Source organism: Malaclemys terrapin, chromosome 19 (genome assembly GCF_027887155.1).
Source record: "Malaclemys terrapin pileata isolate rMalTer1 chromosome 19, rMalTer1.hap1, whole genome shotgun sequence".
NCBI lineage: Eukaryota > Metazoa > Chordata > Testudines > Emydidae > Malaclemys > Malaclemys terrapin.
The window spans coordinates 9,130,183-9,158,121 of NC_071523.1; the positions used below are offsets into that span (position 1 = coordinate 9,130,183).

Consider the following 27,939-nt stretch of genomic DNA (forward strand, 5'->3'; position numbering starts at 1 on the left):
ACCAGTGCCAAATACAGACAGAAAATAATCTTGCTGCTCCTACTCAAGACTCCACTGTTTATGCTTCCAAGGATCATATTAGCCCTTTTTGCCATACTGGGAGCTCACGTTCAGTTGATTATCCACCACGACCCCCAAATCTTTTTCCAGAGTCTCTGCTTCTCAGCACGGAGTCCCCCAGCCTGCAAGCAAGGCTGCCTTTCTTTGCCCCTAGATGTATATACTTACTTTTAGCCCAATGAAAACTCGTATTTGCTTGCGCCCAGTTTACCGCGTGATCCAGACCGCTCTGACTCAGTGACCTGTCCTCTTTGTTATTTACCACTCCCCCCAGTTTTTGTGCCATCTGCAGACTTTATCAGGGATGATTTTATGTTTTTTTCCCCCAGGTCACTGATAAAAATGTTAAGTAGCATGGGGCCAAGAACCAGTCCCTACGGGACTCCACTAGAAACATACCTGCTCAGTGATGATTCCCCATGCACAGTTCCATTTTGAGACCTATCAGATTACAAATTGGCTAACTATCTAATGTGTACCATGATCATTTTATATCATTCTAGTTTTTTAATTAGTGTTGTGCAGTACCAAGTTAAATGCCTGAGAAGTCTATTATATCAACAGTATTAGCTAGATCAACCAAACTTGTAATTAACGCCAATCAACACAGGTTTATGGAAAATAGATCCTGTGTAACTTGATACCATTTTTGCATTACTCTCCTTTAGTTCTTGATTAATCAACTCCTGTATCAGCCACTACAGACCTGTAATTACTCGGGTCATCCCATTTACTCTGAAAATATTGGCACAACATCAGCTTTCTTCCAGTTTTTTGGAACTTCCCCGTGTTCTGAGACTTATTGAAAATCAAAATTAACAGTCCAGCATGCTCCTCAGACAGCTCTTTTAAAACCCTTGGGTGCAAGTTATGTAGACTTGCTGATTTAAAAATGTCTAACTTTAGTAGCAGCTGTTCAACATTCTATTCCACTAATATAGTGGGAGGAAGAGTGTTAAGAGTGTTATCATATGATATGACTACATCTGATTTTTCCCAAATACAGGACAGAAATATTTATAAAACACTGGTACTTTTTCTACATTATTATTGATAATTCTTCAGTTTCCATCTAGTGATGTAACAATACCACGATTAGGATTCTTTTTGTTCCCTGTATACTTAAAAAACGCCTCCTGATTATCCTTTAGTTTGCTAGTCCTTTGGTTCCCTTATCAATTTTCTACAATTCCTAGCTTCTGAATTATATTCATTACTATCAACATCCCTTTTCTTCCCCCTGCCTTCACTTCCCCTCTAAATCAGGTTGGCTTTGTTTGTTTGTTTTTAACTAATACCGCCTCCTTCCTCAATTGTTGGACTTTGGCTTTTTGGGCAACCAGTAAAGCATTCTTAAACAATTCCCAATTATCAGTCACATTTTTCTGATTAAATTCATCCTCCACCCCCATTTGGCTCATGGTTGTTTTCAGCTTTGTGAAATTGGCCCCTTTAAAACACCAAATACATGTATTACTGGTCTGGACTTTTTTTCTGTTTGTACATTACCATTATTTTTTAGTTCTGTGATCAGTTCTTATCATCTGTCAAGATTAGGTCTAGAAATAGAATTCCTCCAGGTTGGCTGCAGCACTTTTTGAGCTAGGAAATGATCATCTATAATGTTTAGAAATTCCAAGGACGTTTTAATACTGGCAACATCAGACCTCCAGCATGTATCACTCAAATTTATGTCACCCATGATCATGCAGCTTTTCCCCCTACACATTATAGACAGGTGTGTAAGGAGCCATTTAATCCTGTTCCCTAATGCGATTTGGTGGTCTGCAGCAGACTCCAACTAACACCCCAGTCTTGTGCTTTATCTGCTAGGACATTGATCCAGAAGCGTTCAAGATCATTTTCTTCTGTGTTATCAGTGATTCAGAAAAGGGTGATGCCATTTTTGGATGTAGAGTTCCCCTCTCCCTCCCCTTTTGCCCACTCGGTCCTTCCTAAATAGGTTATAACCATTGATTTTTAACATTCCAGTTGCGTGAATCATCCCAACACGTTGTAGTAATACTAACTAGATTGAATTTATGCTCATAAATGAGCCATTCCAATTCCTCTTGTTTGCTACCTAGGAGGCTAGCATTGGTTTATAGGCAATTAAAAATTTCTTCTCTTCATGTCCTTTGGTTCCTTGATTAATTTTGTTCTCAAGATCTTGAGTCTGTTCTATGTCTTCACTGTTTTTACCCTCCCCATTTGTTATTAGTTTAACCCCCTCTACAGTACTCTAGCCAGCCTGTCCTCCAGGAGATTTGGTCCCCTGCTATTGAGGTGAAGGCCATCCAAATTATTCATCTCTCTCTCCCCATAGAAGGTGGATCCATGTTCCACAAAACCAAAACCCTCCACCTTACACCACTTACCTAGCCAGCGGTTCACTTCCAGAATCGTCTGCCTTTGGACTTCTTTTGCTTGTGGGGCAGGAAGGATCTCAGAGAAGATCACTTGGACATTCTTCTGCTTCAGCGTGCTTCCGAGTCCTCTGGAGTGATGTTATCTGTGAGCTATCCCTCGAGGCACTGTCGTTACTGTCGACATGAACCAACATCGACGGATCCTGACCTGTTCTCTTCAGAAGCCTATTCAGTCTTAGAGTGATGTCCCGTGTCTTGGCTCTGGGAAGACAGGGTCCTGTCCCGTTGTCTGCTTGTTCCTTGCAGAATGCTCTTTCAATTCTTAGGAGTATTGAATCCCCAACAAGGATCATCTGTCTTCCTTCTTTGTGGGCAAGCTGAGCTGCCATCCAGAGGTGTGTCCTATACATCTCTCCATTCCCACGGACCAACTGGATCTTGAGAGGTATCTTCTACAGTTTCCACATTGAGGAACTGGTATCAATTGGAAACTTCTAGCTGTGTGGAATTCCTCCTGGTCCTCTTCTCTCTGGTGGCCACAGCCTGCCCATCTTCACCTGTCTCTACTGGTAAAGAATGCTGATATGATTTCTTGCCTCTGATGGTTAGGAACTGCCAGGCCTCCTCTGTCTCCTTGGTACCCAGCTTCCTAGAGCCTGGCTGTCCAGAATGCCTCAGCTACTCTGATTCTGAGTAGTGTCTTGAATCCAAGAAACTTTTCCTCCAGCACAGCCCTCAACTTGTACTTCATGTACCGGAAGTCCCTTCTGGCTTCAGGTAGTAAAGAAAACATGGCACCTCTGTTGCAAGTCACCATCGCTGGCCATCCTGAAATTGCACATAGCGCTGAGCCTGGAAGGAAAACCTCACCCTCCCTCTCATCTCCCCCCGAAACTCAGTTAGCTGCCTCTGATCATGGCTCTCGAGTTCACCTGGCAAGTGACTTTTTATACCAAGTCCCCCTGCTTAGCTCAGCTGAGCTCCACCCCACCCACTAGGGAGCGATGAACCTGTCAGACTTCAGACAGCAGGGCTGGTCAGAGCTCCAAAGGGCAGAGCCTTACAGCGTCTTGCAAGGCACCAAACAGACCCTCTAAGCTGCTTAGTGAGGGGCTCATGGTTGCTACACAGCCTGGGCCCAGAGAACAGCTGACCCACAGACAGACCAAATGCACCACTTCCCATGTCCCACTACCTCCAAGCACCGAGCCCACCGCGGTGTCCTCCAAAACGCTCCTGTTAGCGGCCTCTCGTCGCGTTCTCGCGTTCGCCTAGTAAGTGTCTCCAATTGGCCTTGAGCAAACTGCTTCTGCGCCTCGGTTTCTCTATATGAGGATTACTGATGCCTAACTTAGCTCGCAGGCAGATTTTAATGGAATGGTTGCAAAGCACTGTATGGATTTATGAACCCCCCCCCCTAAGGTGATATTAACAACAGTGGTAAGGAATCCCCCAGCGGGTGTTAATCAGGGCAGCCTCCCTGAAGTCGGTGGTGCTATGGAGTTGTATGCCAGCTGAAAAGCTGGCCATTATGTTCCGAATTTGGTTTGGACACAAAGGGTCTGGGATAATTGCTGCTAATCAGTGTTTATGCCAAGGATTGGGTATTTAGAAACGAGCAGTGAGCCTGGTAGGGTAGCCAGTGTGGCACTCATGGCATGGCCTGCAGTGTTCTCAGCAGGCAAGAGAATACAAAGGCGACTGTCTCCCACCACGTCACTTCACTTCAATCAGGAGGCAAGTTAAATGAGACCATTCTAAAGTAACAGCAAGAACTGACCGTCCTGAGCAGTGTTATTCCTGTATTATTTCTCTGAATTATTGGTTGCTTGTTTTTACACTTTGCTACAGTCCATTTGTAGGGCAGGTGGTTGTGTATATTTATAGGTGGGACATGAGGAGGCAGAGCTTCCGGGGTTCTATTCCCATCTTTGTCAGGCAAGATGCTGCACCGTTGTGCCTCAGTTTCCCCACCTGCCTCACGGGGACGTTGTGAAGCATAGTTGTTTGTAAAGTGCTCTCACAGCTTCAAAGGAAAGGTCCCAGGGACTGGCAAAGGAATGATTATGTTCTCTGACATGCTTATCTGTTAAAGAAATATAGCTGGAAGGATGGCCCAGTGGTTAGGGAACAAGTCTAGGCCCTTGCAAGACTGGGGTTCAAGTCCCAGCTCTGCCACAGCCTTCCTGTGTGACCTGGGGCAAGTCACTTAAACTCAGGCTCTCAAAGGTGTTTAGGTGCCCAACTCCCATTGAGAATCTGTGCCTCAGTTTCCCCTCTGTGCAATGGGGAGACTAGCAGATTTTATACGGTCATGGGGGCGCTCTCATTAGCGTAGACACTACACTCGTGTCACTAACAAGTTTCTCTCTAAACAGGAGAAACGGAAGATGGGAAGGCTGGAGACCACAGGGCAGGATTGTGAGAGATGCCCAGCGTAATGATCCAGGTAAGGACTTCTCTCTCTCCCCATGCGGGAGGGGGAATAAATTACAGTGGTATAACTGCATCCACACTACAGCTTGTATCACTATTTCAGCAAAAAACCAACCACCCCAAAGCCAAAAACCGCCCCCAAACATCCCGTAACCGAGCTCAATATACTGGTACAAAAACCCGCTGTAGTCTTGGCCTTAGACTATGACGTCATCAGCAACTGTGGTTCTGACTAAACAAGCCTCCTTTAAGCCTATAGCGTCACAGGTGAATGAATCCCCTCCATAAGCAGTTATCAGAAAGGGATAACTCCCATTGAAGGAGGAAGTGGAGTAACTCCTCTCTCTCTCTCCTGTGCAGGGACATCAAAGGTCTCTACTTTCCCTGACCAGAATAATCATCAGATAAGTTCTTAGTTAACTTCTCAGGAATTGCTCCACTTGACGCTCGAGAGAGCCCCAAGTTTCCCACGAAGAGGCCTCTGCTTTCTGCCCTCCTGCATTTTGTTTCCATATTCTTCTCAGAACGGTGCAATTACTTACCTGCTGGTGCCTCTGGGATCACCGCTCCCTACCCCAGCTCCTACTGTATTTTGCACTGGTCATGAAATTCTAACTGCCACCTTGAAAGATTTACAACCCAAAGTTGGAGACAGTTTACTTCACCGCCTGGTTTTCTGGTCTACTAAACCTTTTGCTCGATTCTCGACGCCAGTTCCAACTCTAAAAGTCACCGCCCTATATCGACTGGGAGATAAGCCTGAGACAAAATCCCTGGTTCAAAGATCCTTAGAGTTTAGAATAGTTTGGCTCCACGTGCAAACTTTACAGCTGGCCCTGTACGGGGCCAAATGCAACCCCCAGGTCTAAACATCCCTGAGCCATGGGAAAGCTCCGATCCCAGATTCAGCATCACTGTTGGACTCGCTCAAGAGACTGGTCTGGCTTCTGTTCTTCACCAAGTGGGTGTGTTTCAAGCATTGTTTGGGATTTGCAGTTTTCCCTGCCGCTCCAAATTGAGCTGCCCTAGGTAACGATTTCCTAGGTTCCTCTACTAAAGCTAGGTTACTTGCCTGCTGCTACTTCCCCCATTTGAGTGCTACAGTATTCAACGCATTCAAAGCCAGCCCAATTCAAGTTCCCTCTGAAGTGAAAGATGGTCAGGTTTTCTGTACAGCCTCTCCCTTTCCTCCCACTCATCCTCTTTTCTTCTGCAGTTTTTGCTAGGATTTTTTTCTCCACCCAAATCTCCATTTCCCTCTTCCCCAGTCATTCCCATATGGCTCCACGTTCTCCCCTTTAAGTCCCCCTACCTCCTCTCCCCTCCCCCTCATACACGGTGGTGGTCTACAAGAGGGCAAGGGGCAGACAGGGCCATTCTGTTGCCTTGTCCTCCCTGTAGTGGAGCTGGAGTGCGGTCCGGTGAGGAGGACGCTAGCCTGGGATAAACACATTTGACTGAGAGATTCTCTGATTCGTGAGACTAGGAGCCATGTACCTTTAGAATGAGGGGCAGTGGGTGAATTGGGCCTAACAGTTTGGCCTCCTATTACTCACTCTATCTTGATTTGTGAAAGAAAAAGTTTTAACATAGTTCTTTCATCCTCCGTACTGAGCAAAATGCAACGAAAAATCAAAACCAGTGAAACTAGACCAGTTGGTTTCAGCTGCTGTTTCTAGACGAGTGTCACTTTCTAGCGAACCCTGCTATGTTTGGGTTGGCAGCACCACGGGGGAAATGTGCAGGTCCATCCAAACCTTGGGGTTGAAATTAAAAAGAAAAGCGGGGGGGAGCATTTCAATTTTACGCAGGTTTTGTGAAAGCCAGTTCAGTCCTCAGCTGCCGTACTTGATAGCAGCTATAGAATCCAGCACATGATGGGGAGAAAGAGGCTGACAGTGATTCACAGTTAGGGGAGCCTACGAACTATAGCTTCCTTAGAGTGTGGGCTGAGTTGGGGCGGCTAGTCCCCATGGTCAGCTGACATTCACACTGCCATGAGCAGCAAATACTAGCGCATTGAGTTTTGGGTCTGCATGAAAGGAGATATTTCCCCCCCTTTCTTTTGTTAAGGTGGACACAGCCACAAGGGCTGGAAAATACTGGACAGCGGAGGTGAGTTTTAAAGAGGAAATGGAAGTTCTTGTCTATAGGCCTCGATTCTCTCCCCAGCCCCCCAGGCAGTTCTTGGAATCTCCCTAAAAAAGTCAGTTACGGGATTCCAAAGCCGCAACAACCTCTGTAGATGTGCGTTGAGTCAAGTTGCTGAAACTTCAAATCCTTCCCAACTGGCTGGAAAGAAATCGCTATATTAGGGAAACTCTGGTTCTGAGGAAATGGACAAATAACTAGCAGAACTTCAGCTACCCTGCTGGCAAGTGGTATAAATACTGAATTTGTATTACAGTATGTGACAATATATACGATCCAATTTAACCACCCGGACTAGCCAAGGATCCAGGCCTAGCAAACACAGCTTAGAAACAATTAAATCACATAGAATTCATTCATACTTTAAAATAAGCTTTATTTAGGGTTTTTTTTTATTTTTTTAATATTTTTATATTTGCATCCATGCCTTCAAGGACTCTTCCCCACTCACGCGGGAAGAGTTAAATCTAATATTACCCATAATTCATATGCTATTCATTGTAGTTTTCTTTTAAATAAATCATCCTCTTAGTAACTTTTTTAGAATTATTTCCTAATTTAGAAAAGCTGAAATGAAAAGGAAACTACTAAAATAACCAGGAGTTTTGCTTGCTTGTTTTTAAATTATAAAAACACAAGAGGGGAAAAATGTATAAAAATGTTCCTCTGCAGAGAAAGATGCAACAGGGTCGTTCTCCCCCACCCTGGTTTTGGACACATCCCCGTTGCAAAGCAGAGCAGATATTTAAAGCCACTTTCCCTAACCCCCTGTGGTTTCTCCAGATCCTTCTGTTAGAAGGAAATGTAGCATGGTGGTATTGTGTGTTTTAGTTTCATAATTAAAGACAAAATATCCCTTTCAAACAGGGTGCACGTATTGGAATTAAAAAAAAATACACAATAGTATTTTATTAAATAATCTTAAATTTAAGAGCGTAAAATTGTATTGTAAGCATTAAAGCACGACGCACTGTATTTTGTAGTAACCAGATAGCTATGCATGTTAGTGGAAAGGGGGGGGGGGGGGGGAAATCACATTTTGAAGAGAGCCTAATGGATTTAGGAGCACAAGTCCCCAGTAAAAAGAGTGGGCTTTGTGCTTCTAAATCTTTTAGGTGCACTGGTAAAAATCTCCACCCCCGAATAAACTAGAATTTAGAAGAGACTGAGCAGACATGGTTTCAGAAGCAACTGCATCAAATTACCTGGTCTTTCCAAAATGCACATTTGTTTGCTTGTGAAGCAGAGTTAGAAGGAAACAATGCCCCACAATAAGGGTTGAAGAGATGCACCTGTCAGCTTTGCTTACCTGGGGGCACCAAAGTTATTAGACTGCTGCACTGTGGGACGAATGACGGGAGTAGCCCAGACCCAGACCAGTTTTCTTACAGACAAAATAAATATCCCAGGACTGAGTTAACAGCATTGGATACGGAACAGTTTTCCAGTGTTCCCCAAGCATCTGATCCAACGCTGTTTCCTGATATTTACAGTCCGACTCACTCCCTACTTTACTCTGAAGTCTTTTAGTTCCCATTCAACAAAGCACATAACTTTAAGATGGTGTTTACGTCACATTGAAGTCAATGGGACTTAAGTACTTTCCTGCAAAGAGATGGATTGCTGAGTCAGGGCCTTGGTTCCTTAAGCCACGCTTTATCCCCCTTTCTTATTAATAACCCAAATGAATGCAGTATATAGGAAAAGCCACAGACATGAGGCAAAAACAAATTGTATGTTTCTGTGGCCAGAAAATACAATCAAAGCAAAGGTCAGTGCTTCCTTCCAAATACATGCAGTACTGAAAAGGCCGGTCTGCTTTGCAGTCTAACATTTTCCGCGACATTATTCCATAATAAATATCACTGTTGCTCTTTTCCAATACGTTGAGCATTTTAAAAATAGTTTTAGATAAAGATATCTGTACATATCTGACCTGGTTATACTTCCTATGGAGCAATCTGGGTCCCCGATCCTGCTGTCTAGATCGACCGCGGGATAGGGGAAACGTACACCATGTTAGCATGAGAGACAGAGAAATGCAACAGAAATTCATTTGGAAAAAAAACCCCCACAAAGACAAAAATAGAAAAACTGATTCTCTCAACTTCTACCCAATCCTACCCTAGTTCTGCAGGCAGCAGTTTAATAGAACAGTACAGTATAAACACACCCTCCCATCCCCATCCAAACCATTGTGGAAAAATATAAATTCCAATCTTTATGCAATAATTTAGTTAGAATAGCTCTTCTGGATTTGCGCAAATAAATTAAACTAAACAATCAAAGGAAAGTTAAACCATCATTCCAGGCTGACAGGCATTAAAAAGAGAACAGTGTTGCCTCCTGAGATTTTGGCCAGGAAGACGTCACACTGAGTGAGATTTTAAGGTCTTTCTGGATAGGCAGAGCCTAATATTTTTGTAACTCAGGTGCACCCTGTGAATAGGATACTGTCCCCTCCAACCCCTGACTTTTAGAACATACCAGATACAGAATGCACCGACATGAGGGGCTCAAGAAAACAGCGTTTTTGGACAAGAGACGTCACAAGCACAAAGTGCACAATATTTTTGTTATTTACAAATACACAGCAGTCCTTCAAGTTTCAAGTTTCATTAAGAAAAAAAAAAAATCAAAAACCAAAAAAACCCAAACAAAACAAAAAATAGGAACAAAACGAGAGGATTACAACACAACTGCATCGCTCCAAAGACAACAGTTAACATAGTCACACACAGGCTTTGTTTGTAGTATGTACATCAGTTACAGAAGTGGCGACGCAGAGGAAAAAGGCTCACTTTCTTTTTTTAGTTAGATGCATCCGCACACACACAACCACACACCCACCCATGCACGCACACCGGCAGCAGAGGAAGGAGGCAAGCTACCAGCTTGGGGAGGGGAGGGGTCACCAGTCTGCGTCTTCCTCTATGTAATAATCGGGAGCAGTACCATCAAAGAGGCCCGGGTCTAGGGATTTCCGCTGCTTCCCTCTGGCAAATACTCTGGAGATGGAACCAAATCCCATCTTCTCTTTCTTCTTTTTTCGTTTTTGGTCTTCAAGGTCCTCTAGAGACTGCAAAGCGGAGGGAGAAGAAAGAAAAGGAAATAACATGAGCATCGACAATAAACAATCTGGAGAGAGAAGGTGCTCACAGGTTGGAGTGGGGCAGGAACTATACGAGGGAAAGGAGAAGAGCCAGAGACTCCATGGAGGCCACTGGGGACTGCTATAGCTATTGGTTTTATGTGGAAAGTGCCCAGATGCTATGGTGATGGGCAGCAGGCTAAAACCCTACGATGGTTAGCTTTCAAAAATCTCCATCTAAGGGACTGTGAAGTGCACAGACATCCAAATTCCTTTGGTGGCTTTAAATATCTCAGCCTTGATAACTAGGGCAAGGGGATGGTCCAGGCAGTCAGGAGAACGCCTACACAATCAGCAACAGTGCTCGAGCTGGAGCTCCCGTAATGTAAATGAGAAGGAGCTGCTGGCAGGGGCCCTCAATTTTGGAATTTGCTCCCCACCCTCGGGTCCACAAGAGCCCAGAGATGTTGCTCTTCCAGGCAAGCTGGGGAGGAGCCTGTGGGTTGAGGTGGAGATGTTTATGGGCTGTCCCGTTGTAATTTTTCATTTACAGGTTCGGCACCCCGAGCAGAGGGCAGGTGCCTATTGGTGTATTTTAAAATATGTGAAGAAATTAATAAGGGCCTAATCTGATATCACTGAAGGCGAATTGGGCTTTGGTTTGGACCCTGTACTTGGACCGTCTCTTATCCTAAATAATAACCATAATATTTATTTACATAGTATCCATGCATGGGAGATGTTATTAAAATTAATAGTACTTTGTGAAAAGGCAGCAGGGTCTAATAAATTTCAGCACCAGAGTAAGGGGGAAAAAATCCAGCCCCAATCACCCCCTTTCCTGCAATCCAAAAGCAACCAACCTCAGCCTAAGGAAATGGGATCTGAGCCCCTTACTCCCGACTCGCAGCCCCTGCTAGCCCAGCCCTGGGATCCACCCCCAGCTCTGCCAGTGCCCCTTGCATTGTAGCAAAAGTCTCATTCAACTTAATGGGAGCCAGAGGGGAACTTTAAGTGGAAGGATGCTACAGAGAAACTCTGGCACGGTGGCGCCTGGGGAGAGGATTGCAGATGAATACGATGGAAGTTCTTGTTTTCTTAAATTCAGGTGCATTGCTTTGTGCATAATGTAGCACTTTTACATAACCCCATGCAGGGCCGGCTCCAGACATCAGCATTCCAACCAGGTGCTTGGGGGGGCAATCTGCAAGGGGCGGCACTCTGTGTGTTTTTGCCGCCCCGAGCAGCGCGCCGAATTGCCGCTGCCGCGGAAACGCGCGTGCCGCCCTAACAGCACACAGACTGCCCCCGCCGTCTGCAGCGGCAATTCGGCGTGCTGGTTGGGGCGGCAAAAACAGTAGAGCCGGCCCTGACCCCATGGACTCACCTACCTGTTCTTTAACTTAGGCTAAAGCACTAGAACTAGACAGAACAAGCTCAAAACTTGGGTCAGTGTGTCAGAAAGCCTATGGAAACTTTTGAGCAAACCTGGGAGGATTTAGTGGAATCAAGATTTCACCCTACAAAGTGGGAGTTTTGCCATTTACTTCGAGGGGGGGGGCAGGGTTTCACACTGGGCTTAGTGTGGGGTTTTTTTGCGGGTAAAATAGGAGAGTCGTTTGACTGAGCTCTGCCTTGAAGTTTGGGTTTATTCAAACCGGAGACAGGACTCTAAAGCCCAGAGCCTCAAAATAATGTAGGTGTCTAACTCCCATTGAATCCTAAATACCTTTGGGGATCTGGGTCAAAAGGGGGAAGGGATAGCTCAGTGGTTTGAGCATTGGCCTGCTAAACCCAGGGTTGTGAGTTCAATCCTTGAGGGGGCCATTTAGGGGTCTGGGGCAAAAACCTGTATGGGGATTGGTCCTGCTTTGAGGAGGAGGTTGGACTCGATGACCTCCTGAGGTCCCTTCCAACCCTGACATTCTATTACAGCTGGATTTTGACCACCACAAGTGTTCCTGGGGGACGGGAATGTCAGTGTTTGGACCCAGGGTTTTGGTGCGGCCCGTTTATATTTGGAACACCCCACAGTTCAGGGACAGCTGGGGCACAGGCCCATCTGCAATCCAACCCCCCGCGGTGTGCGGAATGAGTCTAAGGTCCTGTCTGCTAAGGACATTTACAACAGTGTAGCTATTTCAATGCAGTTCCCCAGTGCAAGCCCTAAGGTATTTGTCTCCCCAGCTGCAGCTTACTGGGGGATGTCACGGGACGATGATGCATCAGATGAAGCCCTGCGTGAGGCTGGTGCAGCACATCATTTAGTTACACCACTGCACCTTTCTTTCATGTAGACAGGGCCTCAGTTACTTTGGTTTCCACCGTTCTGCACCCACCCGACTGGACCCAGCATAGCTAGCTCATGCCACTGCTCACCCCTGCCTGTTCTGCCAGGTCTGTTCTATTTTTAGTGCATTAGCAGCTCCTCGAGCTAGCAGGAGTGTGTCTGGCAATCATCCTCCCTCGCGCCTGGTGTAGACGTAGCCTACGCTGGTGTAACAGATACCGAGGAGCTGACAGAAGGTGCAGTTTACACCAGATTGGACTCTTTTGCGGGTCCATCTCCCTCTCTAAAAAGGCAACTGCTATTCCCAGTATCTGCCATTCTCTCTGAAATGTGATGCCTGAACTCTTCTCTCATCTCCTCGACTACAGCTGGGCTGGAGTCAGAGAGTTTGGCTCTGGATCCAAAGTTGAGGATGGCTCAAATCCAGAGTTTTCATTCAGACCCATTTCCAAAGCTGACAGATGTTACCAATCATGGTCTATCTATATACTTGGGGGTTGTCTACACTACCCACTGGATCAGTGGGCAGCGATTGATTCAGCAGGGGTTGATTTATCATGTCTCGTCTAGACACGATAAATCGACCGCTGAGCGCTTTCCCGTCAACTCCAGTACTGCACCAGAACTAGAAGCACAAGCGGAGTCGACGGGAGAGCGCCAGCTGTTGACTTACCGCAGTGAAGACACCGCGGTGAGTAGATCGAAGTACGTCGACTTCAGCTACACTATTCACGTAGCTTAGATCGAGCCTGCGCGGTAGTGTAGACAAGCCCTTACAATATACCTATTCGGCATTTCACATGACTCTGGCCTCTGCACCATGTGTGTGTGTCAACCACGCTGCGCATTAATAAACTATTTCATTAGGAGATTGGTCAAGAAAGGCAATTGGTTTCCTACCTGTACAATTGGGTTGTGCAAGTTCTTCTGTACCGGTCCAGGACTATCCCCCTACCGGTAGAAGGAGACAGATCACATTGAAACAGCATAAACACAGCCCTAGTACCACACAGCACTGCTAGAGCAAAACCGGCCCGGGGATATAAACGCACACCCAGCAGCTCTCTCTCTGGAAATCCTGCTTATTTCTGGGCTTCAGAGCATTAGCTGGTGCAAAGTTGCTGCTGTTTCATGTTGAAGCCAATTTGTTTTGGGAAGGAGAAGAGGGATTTGGGAAAAGAGAAGATCATGCGGAGGCAGGTAAAACTGTATGTTCCCTAGACTATGCCACAGAGACTAGGCTAAGGGCAACCAAGAGGGAAATTCAGACATGGTTTTGGAAAAATCAGAATCTCAGAATAAAGAAGGGTGAATCCGCTGAACTCAACCAAACTCCCTTGAACCGAGACAAGATTCATTTAACCCTTTGTTCTCACGACTCCTGCACCTTTGTCTCATCTTTGCAAACCAGAGAAATTTCTGAGAAACACCCGAACTTCGGGGTGCTTCTCAGAGCCCAGACGCACCCTTCCAACCCACATTAGTAACAAAAATAAAATCCAGACGAATGCAGACATTTCGGTCCAGGTCCCTTTCCCAGGTCAAGACACTAAAGAGGAAAAGTTTAATCTGGAGCCACCGTTTATGCTGTTCCGAGTTGGTCTGCCTCTGCCTGTTGGCAAGGGCTAATGCCACTGGTTCTGGACCGGTATAGGAAATGCCACAGATTGTCACATTAATTCGTGTCGGGCCAGGTTCGAAGGCAATGGGTATAAGTTACACATTGGTGAGCAGGTGGAAAGGAGCCTGCATTGGTGAAACAGACATGCCAAGTGACCAATTTGGTGTGGAGACAGGCCTGCGTTACTACCTCTTCTCAGCTCTTTATTACATCCTTCTCTTCTGGCCCCCTAAGCATGGAGTTTACACCAGCTTACGCTACCTGAACTCAGATCCCCTCTGACTCATAGCTTGATTCAAATGCCACAGGTGGTGGATGTAATTGGTCAAGCAAAAATGTAACGAGGAGGACTGCAGCTAGCCCCTCGTTAACGAGGGGGGACGTGCCTGACTATCACCAATTAGTAATAAATCATTATTATTTGGACAGCACTGTTCAGGGTGCTGGATGCTTTACGTGGGAATGGTCCAGGACTCCATGGGAAATGGCCTTGTTATCAGCTTGCACAAGGATTTGGGAAGATGCGCATATTCTACCCATTTGGGTTTAGACCCAGCTAGGAAGCACCATCCTAGTACTAATCAAAATTAGGGAGTGAAAAAAACAGACCACTGAGTGGAACGTACCATGCCAGGTTGGGGTGTGTGTGTGTGTGTGTGAGAGAGACACAAACTATTTGAAATGGGAGAAACAGCCAAGGTGAAAGCATGACTGTTCGAACTACAAGAGCCACACAAATAAATCTGCTCACTAAAAGTTAGCTCTAAGGGCTTGTCTCCACAGCGAGTTGTTTCAGATTAGCTATTCCCGATTAACGCCATGTGTGGATGCCCTTGTTCCGGAATAGGAGTGCCTTATTCTGAATTAGTTTAATCCAATCGGTCCTTCCTGTAGGAAAGCTACTTAAACTAAGGGCTGGTCCACACTAACCCCCCAGTTCGAACTAAGATACGCAACTTCAGCTACGTGAATAACGTAGCTGAAGTCGAACTATCTTAGTTTGAACTTACCGCGGGTCCACACGCGGCAGGCAGGCTCCCCCGTCGACTCCGCGTACTCCTCTCGCGGAGCAGGAGTACCGGCGTCGACAGCAAGCACTTCTGGGATCGATTTATCGCGTCTAGACAAGATGCGATAAATTGATTGATTGCTTACCACCGGACCCGGAGGTAAATATAGACGTACCCTAACTTGGAAACAGACACTCTTAGGGCTTGTTTACACAGACAGTTTGTGCATGGTAAACTGAGGTGAAAATCTACCCCGCACTAGCCTGCTGCACACTCACTGGCTGTCTGGACGCTGCTGTCGTGCACTGAAAGTTCCCTAATGCACTTCAATCTGCTCCCATTTCAAAGAGGGGGAGCTCAAAGCACACAAGAACTGCCGGTGCACGGCAGCAGGGTCTATTCTGGACACAGTGCGTGGCAAGCTAGAAATAGGTAGATTTACATCCCAGCTTGCCGTGAACTGTTGGTCTAGACAAGCCCGTATTCTGGAATCAGGAATAGTTAATCTGCTTTAAATTCGTACCGTACCTTGTTCAGGATGAATTTTCATGTGCAGACAAGCCTGTGCCACACACACACACACCCCAATTGGTCTCCCTGCCAGCGAGAGGCTCGGTGAGCCTCAGCTGTGAGGGTGGGTTTTGGAGATGCCGATGCCTCTAGGAGCGAGACAAATGCTCCCCACTCAGGTCACTCCAGAGCGATCAGATGCTGCCTTACAGACGTGAGCTGGACTTTAACTGGTGACCCACAGCTAACGGGTCTGTTATCGATACACTGAGCCGGCCAGTCCTCACACACTGTTCTTCTGGCTGCACAGTGCAGACACCCCCCTTCTCTCTCCTTCATTGCAGTGGGGCAACTGCCCGAGGGGCTTGGAGACTGTTCTCTCAGGATATGTCTATACTTACCTCCGGGTTCGGCGGTAAGCAATCGATCTTCTGGGATCGATTTATTGCGTCTTGTCTAGACGTGATAAATCGATCCCGGAAGTGCTCGCCATCGACGCCGGTACTCCTGCTCCGCGAGAGGAGTATGCGGAGTTGACGGGGGAGCCCGTCTGCCGCGTGTGGACCCGTGGTAAGTACCTTGTAGTTTGAACTAAGATACTTCGACTTCAGCTATGTTATTCACGTAGCTGAAGTTGCGTATCTTAGTTCGAACTCGGGGGTTAGTGTGGACCAGCCCTCATTCCTGTATGGTTGCCTTAGTCAGCATATGCTGCAGGGCTTTCTTATCTGGCAAATGCTCACTCACTGCATCTGAAGAAGTGAGGTTCTTACCCACGAAAGCTTATGCTCCCAATACTTCTGTTAGTCTCAAAGGTGCCATAGGACCCTCTGTTGCTCACTCACTGAACTCCTCCTAGAATTAAGTTACATTTATCTGCATTTATTAGCCAGGATATCTTAATTATGAACCGTATAACCTCTCTGCTCTTCCACTGCAGTGTTTCTGGATATTTCCTGCACCTTCCAATGTATTTTCTCTATTGAACTTTGAAAAATTCTCTTCCACACTGTCACTCCAGTCATTTAAATCAATTCTATTGATACCGAAGCAACAGACTCCTGGCCTCTCTTTCTTTGCTTCTGTTGTTAGTAGAAAAGGCTGCCGCTCTCTTTCTCCCCTCCCCCAACTTAAAAAATGTGGAATGCAAAGGGCCGAATTCTGCTTTCATTTACACACTGTTATACATCAAGAGTAACTTCACGGATGGAATTACTGTAGATTTATACCAGCGTAAAAGGAGAGCAGAAATGTGGATTCACACCAGCTCAGTGTGAGATCATGTCTCCCTCTAGTGGCTAGAGACAGTATCAGCTCTAAATCTGTTCGCTAATGGAGAGTCTCCTTTAAACTCACAGCTATGCTTTTGGAGAGGAAGAGGGTAGGTTCTGTCCCCGGTGCTGCAAGTGTGTGGTTGACCCAATGACTGTGGCTGGAAGCTCTGTGCCTCTTCAGTTCACAGGGAGTTTGACAAACCCTGTTTTCATTTTGACTCATGTGGCTTCCCAGCTCTCAAGTTTGATTCAGAGGAACTTGAAAGCTGAGAGTGAAACTCTGTCTCAGTGGCTCAATTTTGATTGATTGGGGGTGGGGGGGGGAAGGGGACGTCACATCATGAGAAACTGTAAAGCTCTGCACGTCTTCAATCAAAACCTAGAACATGGAGCCCGAGGGGAGAAACACTTTGTCAAAGTCTCAGTCCAGGTCCAACTCGAACATGGATCTGTTTTTAAGTACGTTCATAAATTTTCGCTTTGCTGAAGCTTGTTCCTCCCCTGGAAATCTGAGAGATTCCGAATGTCTAGTTAGGAAAACTGCCATTTCAATCAACCTCTTTGCAATCCAGGTTCCGGGCTGCAAAAATAATGGCCTGGCACAAAATTATAGTTGTTTCTTCAGGACGTTTTACTAAAATCAGAGATGCAACATTTTTGCACAGCTCTTGAAAAGAGGGACGTGGATTCCCCACTGCCTCGTACTGTGTGTGGGCGTGGCCGCCAGTGCAAAGTGGGAGCCAGGGAACCAGGGACACGCACTTTGCAGAGGTGCAAGTGAGCACACAGAGTCAGGCACTGTAGAACCAACTCCTGGTTGGGATGTGGGTAGTTTTAAGTCCCATTCAAACTCAGGATTTACATGACTAGCCTGATCGAAAGCCCGGTGAGAGGCTTTGCCTTGTCGTTGGTGGGCTTTGGCTCAGGCCCCAGAAGAAGGGCTGGCAAAAGACAAGCAGGTAAGAGTGATGGTTAGGGTTAGAAACATTGGCACGGATGTTAAGAGTCACAGACGACCTCACAACTGCCTTACATTGCAGAGGGAATGCGTCCGATGCCGGGGCGAGTTGATGTCACTTGGCGTCGATGACCTATCGCCTTCTGCTGCTGACGCATCGGAGATGATGGAAGGCTGCCGTGAATGGCACGGACTCACTCTGACAGCTGGAAGGTAAAGAGCAGAGTCAGGGCTCAGTGGAATTAGTATGTTCATCTCTGTGCCCTCCCTGCTTTAGCTCGGATACTACACCATTCTCGGTCTGTGAATTTGGTTCTCTCCAGTGCTGTGTTTATACACGGACAGTCGCCGGCTGGGGTGTTGGATGAATGCTTTAGACGACCGTATAACGCCGCAGATCTGCTATCCTGCCTGTAACTTCTGGGGGGCAGCTGCAGAGACAGAGAGGGTGTGATGGCTCAGCTGTTGGACTAGAGACCTGGATTCAGGTCCCGGTTCTGCCCCAACTTAACTGCGTGAGCTTGGGCAAATCCCAACATTTCTCTGAGCTTCTGTTCCCTATCTGTAAAGATCCTTAGTCTCCCTTCTTTATTTAGACCCTAACAGAACAAGGAGCAGTGGTTTCAAGTTGCAGTGGGTGAGGTGTAGGTTGGATATTAGGAAACACTATTTCACTAGGAGGATGGTGAAGCACTGGAACGGGTTACCTAGGGAGGTAGCGGAATCACCTTCCTTAGAGGTTTTTAAAGCCCAGCTTGACAAAGCCCTGGCTGGGATGATTTAGTGGGTGTTGGTCCTGCTTTGAGCAGGGGGTTGGACTAGATGATCTCCTGAGGTCTCTTCCAACCCTAATCGTCTATGATTCTATGATAATTAGTTAGATGGGTAACAACTTGTGCCAAAGGGAGAAGCATCTTCATAATCCAAGCTAAATAACATAACGACTTTCTTTGGCCCCACATGGAATGCGGTTTGCTCAAAGGAACACGATCAATTTAGTCTGGGCCCCATAGTTAGGTTTGGTGGGTAAAAGACAGAAAGGATGAATAGAAACATTAATAAATGTTGCAGGTTTTCTTGTTTAAGATCCAGACAGTCCCTTGCAATATTGTGAAGTCAAACCCCGGAGCACGGTGCTGTGGTGGGAGACTCAGAAACCGACCAGACTAATTTCATAGTCAAAGGTGAATGAATTTAATCTATCACTAATTTATGATGATATTTGTAAAGTGGGAAGATTAAATGAACATATTTAAAAACAAACACTCTTGATATTGTCCTTTTAAAACAACTCACCCTAGAAGTTTGTAGGCTGGTCCAATTGGCCCTACATAGCGTTCAAGCTCTAATATGGCTGCAAACATTTTTTGGTGGGAATTTCTTACATTTCAGATGATGACACGCTAATAAGTTACTGTTTTTTTCCATCCTTCCTGCCCGTGGTGGGGGCTCCCCAGGGTTGCTACTCAATAATTTGAGATGATAATGACCATCCCAATAGTCACTTTCCTTGGGGAGTCCCTGAGCATGAAAGGCACCGCAATGACGCTCTATTGTGCCGGACGACTCCAGCACGGGGCAATGGTTTGAGCACAGCACTGACTGTGAGGACACCTGGGTGCCATGCCTGCCTGTGACAGAGACGTGTTCTGTGGCCATGGGCAAGTTCTTTAATGTTTGGGCTCCAGGTACCCCACTTGCAAATGAGGAAAGTAATAGTCACTTCAGTACATTAACGTCTGTAAAGTGCTTTGAGATCCCTACGTGAGCACGCTACAGAAGAGCAAAGATTATTAAAAACGGGATCCTTGGGGCCCATCCAGGCCCAGGTATCACCTATGCCTTGTGAGAAAGAAGGATAATGTCCTTTGGTTGAGCACACAGCTTTAATCCAAATGGATCCCGAAGTGTTTCCTGAACACGCTGATGGGGTTTTTCAAAAGCAGTTAAGAGAGTCAGATACCTAATTCTGAATGGGAGCTGGGTGTCTAACTCCCTCAGGCTCCTTCGAAAATCTCCTGGAGTCACCCACCACTGCAGGGAAACCATCTATGGCCTTGAACGTGGCAGCTGTTTCACAGCACTGCAGGGCAGGAAGCATGTTGTATGAAACCGAAATTGCAGGGGTGTGTGTGGATGTACAGAGGCAGACTGTAATCACCCACAACAGCTGTGTGAAGGACACTGGGATACTACAGTGCGCTGCAATAAGAGCTCATGCGCTAGGGCAGTGTCACTCTAGTGTTTTGAGCCATTACTGGAGTATTTGTACTAAGGGGTGAGAAGATGAGACTCCTTGAACGCTGCATCCTTGTCCCGTATACAGATGCTAGGTTATCTAGTGCTGCAGCGTTTCACTTTCTGCTGAGAGCGAGGGCAATCCTTGAACTGCCAGAGAATATTAGAAACCGGCAGCAGCCCGTGAATGTGCAATTCCACGCCACAGGCGCCCGGAGCTGGCAGACTTGCTGGGTCCTGAGCTCTCACGGCTTTGCACAGGGGCAGGCAGGGCAGGGGTCAGGCCCGGCAGGGCGCAGGCGCCCTTCTGCTTGCGAACAAATTCCTCTGCGGCGTGGTGCTCGCCGCCGACTTCTGAGCAAATGCATCCTCCTCCCTGATCTGCCTTTGCAGGGCTTAAAGGAACGAGGCGCTGACGCCTTTGAGATCACCTCTCAGGAAAGGCTGGGAACTGCTGCTTCCCGAGGCCTGGGCTTTGGTTGCAAACAGTTGGGGTGCTGGGTAGGTTATTGGAACAGGGAGAGCACATAGGATAGCTTAGAATTGAAAGGGAAGAGGGCAAAGCCTGCTTGGGGGCCTTGAAACAGCATCATGCACTCAAGCAGGAGAGTGTAGGCTCCAGTGAGGCCAATACTTTCCAATGTGGGCTACATCCATTTAGCTTGTTCAGCTCTACCTGGCAGGGACTCTCTCTTACTATGCGTTTGTACAGTGCCTGGCACAAGGAGGGCCGGATCTCACCGGGGGCTTTAATGTGCTACTGCAGTACAGATAATAAAGACAGATCCATTATTATTAGGTGCCTAAGCGCGGGCCTGATTTCCAGAAGTGCCGAGCTCCCATTGACTGTGGCTGCTTGGAAAGTCAGGCCCCTTACTCGGATGGCCAACTCTACGCCCCCAGGTTTGAACATCCTGGCCCCAGTTCACAGCGTGGAAGGCAGAGAGCGGGGAGACCAGCCTCCATTTACTTCGGCCTGCTGCTCTGAAGCGGAGTTGAAGCTGCTCCCTGAAAGGGGATTAGTTCAGCTGGCAGAGTCTCCAGACTTTGAAGCCACAGGGGAAGGGGAGGTTATGCATAGCAGCCTGGGTCTGAATCTGGATTTTGAGACCTGGTCGGGTTTCTTACATGCCCTTGTCAAACCATGGGAGAGACTTGTACCACAGAGGGTAGAAGCAGTGAATCCCTTGCCCTCCCACAGTACCCCTTCTCCAAACATCTCCACACGCTTTACAGCTAGGCCTCGATTAAGCCTTACAACATCTGGAGGAGACAAGAAAGAGAGCTGAGGATGACGTCAGCCCAACCACTGAAACTCAGCCAACCTCTGGGGTGAAAGGTGGCCGCTGTTACAGGGCACTGCAGCACTGCGTAACCGCTTGGAACAGGAAGGAACAAAGAATGTTGTGTATTCACTGGATCCCTCAGGAGGGATTTTAGGGGGCAGAACGTAATTTATCTTAACTGGGATTCAAAAGAATCCTAAAACTTCAATGACCCGAAGGCCTCAGGCTTGCACCTCACCTGAAAGAGGGGAATACAGGGGTGAAAATCCTCAGTGCTGAAGATAAACCCTAATTTTAAAATGAATGAGAATTGTTGACATTCAAAAGGGAAATTGTTAAGCTTCAGATTAAAGGCTGTGGGTCAGATCCTCAGCAGGTGTAGACTGGCATAGATACACTGGCGCCAGTGTAGCTATGACCTGGGGATCTGGCCTCATGCCTCCGGAACTCTCATATGTATTTAAATCTTTCTCCTATACCCACCTGTCCTTGGAGCGGAGTCATACCAAGCTACTGGACTTTATTTCCCTCCCTGCCACAGTACACAAGACTAACCCTTTGCTGGAACAAGGAGGTGCTCAATTTTTATCAAGAATGCCATCGTCTTAAAGGCAGAAGAGATCACAGAGGTTTCCCAAAGGGGTTTGTGGCTGGCGAGGCGCTCACCTTGTCGATCTGCTGAGTGCTGGGGGTGCGCATGATAAAGCGTCTGCTGGCTCTGCCGGATAGCAGCTGTGAGCGGGAGATCCGCCTGCATCACCCATTCCTGATTCCCATTCAACACGGTCTCGCCTGGCATGGCTAACGAGTGACGCTTGGGGACATCCTTGGTTAACGTGGCTAAGGACTGCTTGGCCTTATGGGATAAAAGAACAAAACACAAGACAATGAAACACTTCTCTCAAGACAGCACTCAGATTGCAGTGCGTTCAAGTCACCTCTGTGCAGAGGGGCTAACACAACGCACGGGGGCCAGTTTCACGCTCCAAGAAGAAAACATGATGTAGGTGGCTGCTTTTAGGGTTAAATCCTCCCAAAAGACATGGTTTCTTTTACCAAGGTTGAGAATTAACTCTTCTGGGGGAATCTACGTGCTCCCAATGTTGCAATAATAGGATTTCAGAATGCAAGCAGATACCATTTAGATCTGATTGAGTGCAAAACAGAACATGCACTTGTTGAGAGCTGGGACGCCAGCCCCGGCTTTCCGGCAGCCCTCAGGTAAGACGAAGCATAAGTGATTGAGCTGGGGTAGGCTGGCCAGTTGAAGTCAAACCTACTTGGTCATCACAAAGAAAACAAAAACAGCACAACAAAGCATTAGCGTGTGATTTACCTTTGAGAGAAACCTGGACCAAAAACTGAAACAGCTGTTCCTGCAAATACAGGAGCCAGTGATTTATTCAGTAAGCGGTGCCAAATTTCATGAAGAAAGGCAAAGGCACACAGAGAAAGTCAGCGGTTGGCTTTGGTTCAGATGTGTTAAACGGGCCTGTTTGTTCTTCTGCTGTTCCCGATGGACTTGGCAGGCTCAGAGGGACGCTTTCCCCCTGTTCAATATTTTGCTTTTTTGAAAAATTAAACAGAAGCATCTACAAAGTAAAAATAATTTGAAAATTCTCATTAAAGAGGTGCCCGTTGCTTGACTGTACCTTTTAATTAGCCAGCAGAGAATAGCTCCCATGATTCACTCGATGTTTTATAACTAGGACAACACAGAATATTTCCACAGTTCTGAAGTGCCTTGGAAATCATAGGCTGCCTGGGTTTTTTCCAGTCCCTCAAGGTGTCACTTATTAAAGGCCCAGTCCTGCATTTTGATCCCTGCCTGTGGTCCCTTTATGCCCCCTGTTGACTTCCCTGGGACTCTGTGCAGGTGTCGAGGTAGGTCAGTGATCAGATTAAAGGATCAGGGTCTGTTGCATTAAATGATGTGGTGCCTTTGGTCGGACTTCAGAGGAACAAGGAGGGCATGAATTTGCTCCTAAGGTGCAAATGGAGCTGCTGGCAGCAACAGGCCGTGCACACCCCTTTCTCTGCCCCGAGCCTCGCAATGGATTTCTTTGGGGAACACCCCAAATGTTGCACTGCAGGACACGTGAGCCACGAACCCGGAGCCATGCATGACACCTTTGGGGCCCAATCCTGCTCTCAGTGGAGTCAGTGGGTGCAAGATCAGCTCCTATGTGCCTGAGCCAAAGCCTGCTGAAGTCAATGGGAGTCTTCCCTTTGACGGACTCTGGATTGTGTCCCTGGGGAGGAACCATTATTGGTAAGTGATTCGCTTTTTAAAAACTAAAAAGGAAGAAAAAAACCCAATCAAATCGCGATTTACTGGTATTTTTCTTTGTAGCTTTGGAGCGAATACTCAACTTACCTATGCAATATTCCCACTAACTACAAGCAGGGAAAAGACAGACTGTGTGACACAATATATTAAAAACAAAATCCAAACTCTCTTATGCATCCAATTCCCCCTTTCCTCCTTCCCCCCGGGCATCCTACTTAATGCTTTGTCTAATCTGTTCCACCAAACTCCATTTAATGCTAAGAAAGTGACTCCCAAGTCCTGCTCTTATGCTGCCAGTACAGCAGTGAGGAATCAACAAAACACACAGCACACACTGAATGTAAATATATGCATCTAAGTCTCGTGTATTCCACGTCTCCAGTGTGTTTTGCTTTTGTGAAAAACCCTAGATAGAAGGGTTCCTGCAACAGCGTGTGGAATTTGCATATAAATACCGCATAACAGGCCCCAGAAATAAAACCTCCATCCATCTGAAAGGCGATGGAACATTATGTACAATGGCCCAACTCAGAGAACATGCACGAATTGCCAACAGTGCTGCTACGGTTTAGGATCTGTCAGCATTTCCATTATAAAACCTGATTTTCAAGGGTTTAGAAGTCAGCTAGGAAAAGGCACTCCAGGATACAGCTTGACCATGCACACAAGATCTCAGCCGCCACGTTTATTGGGTCAAAGTCACTTCCACCTCACCTGGGCTTGGTGGCAAGGAGAGAGAGAGAGAGTTTTCCTAACTCACTGCAAAGCCACCCTAGGCGCAGAGGCCCAGATTCTCAAGGGGAGTTAGGAGCTCAAATATCTTTGAGGATTTGGGGCATGAGTCTCCAAGTTGGCCTCTTCCCTTTTCACACCTCACCTCCAAAGTTCTGTAGGTGGAACTCTGCCCTCTGCTAATGTGTTCATATCCTGCTCACCTATCTTACATCTGCACAACCTACTGCTGTTTTCCAGGGGGCTTTGGTGAGCGACTGAGTGAAATATCTGTTGGTTGATGTCCCAGCACTGAATGTGTGCACAATCGCCACAAATGGCTGCAACATGGAAGACTCGGTTCATTTCTCCAGATCTAAGGACAAGCATCTACATCCTTCAAGCGAGGAAACAAGGCACCTTTTGGACTGCGGAGGCAGTGATCAGATCACAAGCACACTGCTGGCTTAACATCCAGTAAGCAAACACTCCTGGATTACAGTCAGACCGGCAAGCTGACAACGTGCTGCCAATAAGGCAAACATGTCTGAGGTGGAACTCAAATGAGGTACTAAGGGCTAGATCCTGATGCAAACTGGCGTAGCTCCGGCTCCGTTGAAGCCAACAGAGCTATGCTGGAGATTTGGCCCTATCAGTGTTTTAATAATTAACAAAAAAGAGAAATACTCTGAAAAGCAGAGCACCTTTAAAGCAATGCATCTCAAATTCTTATCCCTGGGAGTTAAATAGTTAAAAAAAACAACACACAACACACCTATACAACTATGATTGTTATCTAACAGATATCCTTGTCACACTGTGCTATAAAAGTTGTAAGCGCCTTTTCAGAAATACTTGCCATAAACGTTGGTTGCTGTGAATTCACCTGCATAACACCCATGTTATTAAGCATGATTACCCATCACTAGGGTGACCAGATGTCCCGATTTTATAGAGACACTCCCAATTTTTGGGTCTTTTTCTTATATAGGTTCCTATTACCCCCCACCCCTGTCCTGATTTTTCACATTTGCTGTCTGGTCACCCTACCCGTCACGCACTGTAAAATCTCTAGCTTTATTCCTTAAATATGAATTACTGTGGGCACATTCTTCCACCTTTACTGAAATTTCCTTTGCAAATAACCCCCTTGCCTTCAATGGAGCTAACTGCAAGGCGCCACTCACCATGATTAAACATGACCGAATTCTGGCCTAATATTAGAAATATGAGGTGTATTCTATACAAGTCCAAGAAAGATATATTTAGCTCTCAACAGACAGTCCAATAAAGGTAAGAGAAATGATCCCAGTGCCCTTTCCTGAAATCTGCTGTTTTTACTGTGAAGCACATTCCTTTCTCAGCTAGGTGAGAAACCACAATATTCCTTCTCTCTGAGCTACCCAGTCTGCTTTCTGGAGACAACTGAGCCCCAGACAGGCTTTGAACACTAGGTGTCGCAGTTAGGCAGTGACTGTGCACCGTGAAATTATGCAGAGCAAGGTGAATCGACGCACAACACATTGTGATGTATCTATTTAATACCAGGGAATATTTCTAAGCTGGGGGGGAAATTGACTGCATGTCCAGCTGTCATGTGTGTTTTATGGCAGAAATTTGCTTTGAACAGTGAAAACACAGGAGGCAATTGACAACCAGCCTGCTTATGATTTCAGAGCCAAATGCTGAAGAATACGTAGGCATATATGGGCAGAGGAATGGAGGGGGTGCATGGACACGTGCTTGGAGCGGTGAAGGAACTGGGTTATGGATACGCTTGCGTGTATGTGTTTGAATAGATCCAGCACTGTACGTGTAAGTAAAGAGGCGTATGAACTTGTGTATTACAGTGGGGACGTGCGGGTACTTGTGATGTGGGTACGTGTCTGCACCTGTTTGATAATTCTAAGCCTTTTGGAGGCCTCAGTCACAGCGGTATTGGTGTAGCTAGGCAGGGGTGTCTGTGCTGGGAATGGGGATACAGTATCCATATGTATTTCATGAAAGGAAACTGCACATCATACTGAAGCTTGCCAGTCTTGCCAGACACCCTTTCAACTCTTTGCCTTCTCTACTTAATTCATTGGCCAGACGGCACACAAGGAAGCTTACAGCTGAGCAGTCACAGACATACAAGTAAGAAGGGTGCCTGCTTTCAACGACATTCACCTTGGGCTTCCAGTACCATGTCGATCTGCAGAGAAGCCAGACAAACAAAATGGTTCCAAAGAGATTGTTGTGTTTTTGCTTTTCCTGGCAAGCTTTTGAAGGCAATTAGGGTCGATTTGTGGCAATTGTATCTTTGGTCGGTGCTGCAACCCCCTTAACAAAATGAGATAATTTATCACCCAAGCAGGGAAACATTGATTTCAAGGGTGCTTCCGCAGCCTAGCCATACTTTGCAGTGTGTGTGGAAAGTTGCAGGTTGTTCAACACCTGGGAAATAGAGTTCACATCGCAGGAAGTTACAGCATAAAGGCAGCAAATAACGAGTGCTGGGGGAATCGCCAAGGGTCCTGGGATGACTGCAGAGGTAGAAACGCAGCCTCTGCAAGTATCTTTCCAGGGTGGTTTGAAAGGCTGCCTGTCTAGGTTTGCTGGACCAGAAACATACGACCAGCTGCTAAGGTGAAAGTGTCCAGCCAGGAGACATCCACTGGGCAGGGGCTGTCACAGCGAATCAGACCAAAAGCAAACCCTACAGAATTCATGGTAATGGCAGCGACTCCGGACTGGCTGAGGTTTTCTAAGGTACGTCTCCGCTGCAAGTCGGAGATGCAATTCCCAGAGTGGGTACCTGCACACGCACTAACTCTGCTTGGGCTTGGTTGCTCAAGGATGGCCCCAGGATCTCAGATAGTGTGGTACTCGGGTGGCTCGCCTGAGCTGCTGTGGTCACGCTGCTTAGTGCGGCAAGGGATTGAGATTGGATATTAGGAAAAACTCTCTCACTTTAAGGCTAGCTAAGCACTCGAACAGGCTTCCAAGGGAGGGTGTGGAATCCCCATCTGTGGGGTTTTTTAAAAACAGGCTGGACAAACACTTGAGGGAGAGTCTACTTGGTCCTGCCTCAGAGCAGGCGGCTGGACTGGATGACCTATCGAGGTCCCTTCCAGCCCCACATTTCTATGATTTTTAGCTAGCAGGTGAACATCTTCCTGAGCTGCGATTTACACCTCCCAGCTGCCCCGTAGAGGTACCCCGTCTGCACTCCAGCCTAAACCAATGCCTCCAGCTACAGCTGCAGGAGGGAGGGCTCTCACCATGGCTAGCTCGGCTTCCAGTTCCTTCATTCTGTTGTCTTTCAGGTCCAGCTGGGAGCGGAGCGCGCTGGCGTGGTCTGTCGCCTCTTTGGCTTGCCGGCGCAGCTCCCACTTCTCGCGCTCCAGGAGATCCTTTTCTTTTGCAAGTGCTTTCACCGCATCCTCGCTCTCCTGCAAAGACACCAGGGCAAAGGCAGGGAATGAGAGAACAGGCACTGCTCGCTTCCCCAGGAAATCCGTGCCACGCAACACAGGGCAGCGTTTTATCCGGTATTAAAAACACTGGGCAAAATCATGTCCACACTGGAGTCAATGGCAAAGCTCCTATTGGCTTCAATGGGGCCAGGATTTCACCCCTCTCTTCCTTACCTTCTCTTACCA

At 46.9% G+C, this 27,939-nt stretch overlaps 1 protein-coding gene across 9 annotated transcripts in view; it reads right to left on the minus strand.

The window, feature by feature from the left end:
- The window catches only part of KAZN (kazrin, periplakin interacting protein), a 744,475-nt gene that overhangs the window by 43,075 nt on the left and 673,461 nt on the right, over window positions 1–27,939 (minus strand). For all 9 annotated transcript variants that reach the window (XM_054009195.1, XM_054009194.1, XM_054009192.1 and 6 more), the window contains 5 exons: window positions 27,559–27,729; window positions 21,961–22,150; window positions 17,846–17,976; window positions 13,298–13,348; window positions 9,972–10,095 (listed from right to left, as the gene is read on the minus strand). In XM_054009195.1, coding sequence (XP_053865170.1) covers window positions 9,972–10,095; window positions 13,298–13,348; window positions 17,846–17,976; window positions 21,961–22,150; window positions 27,559–27,729 — 667 coding nt within the window. The remainder of the gene's footprint in view (window positions 1–9,971; window positions 10,096–13,297; window positions 13,349–17,845; window positions 17,977–21,960; window positions 22,151–27,558; window positions 27,730–27,939) is intronic.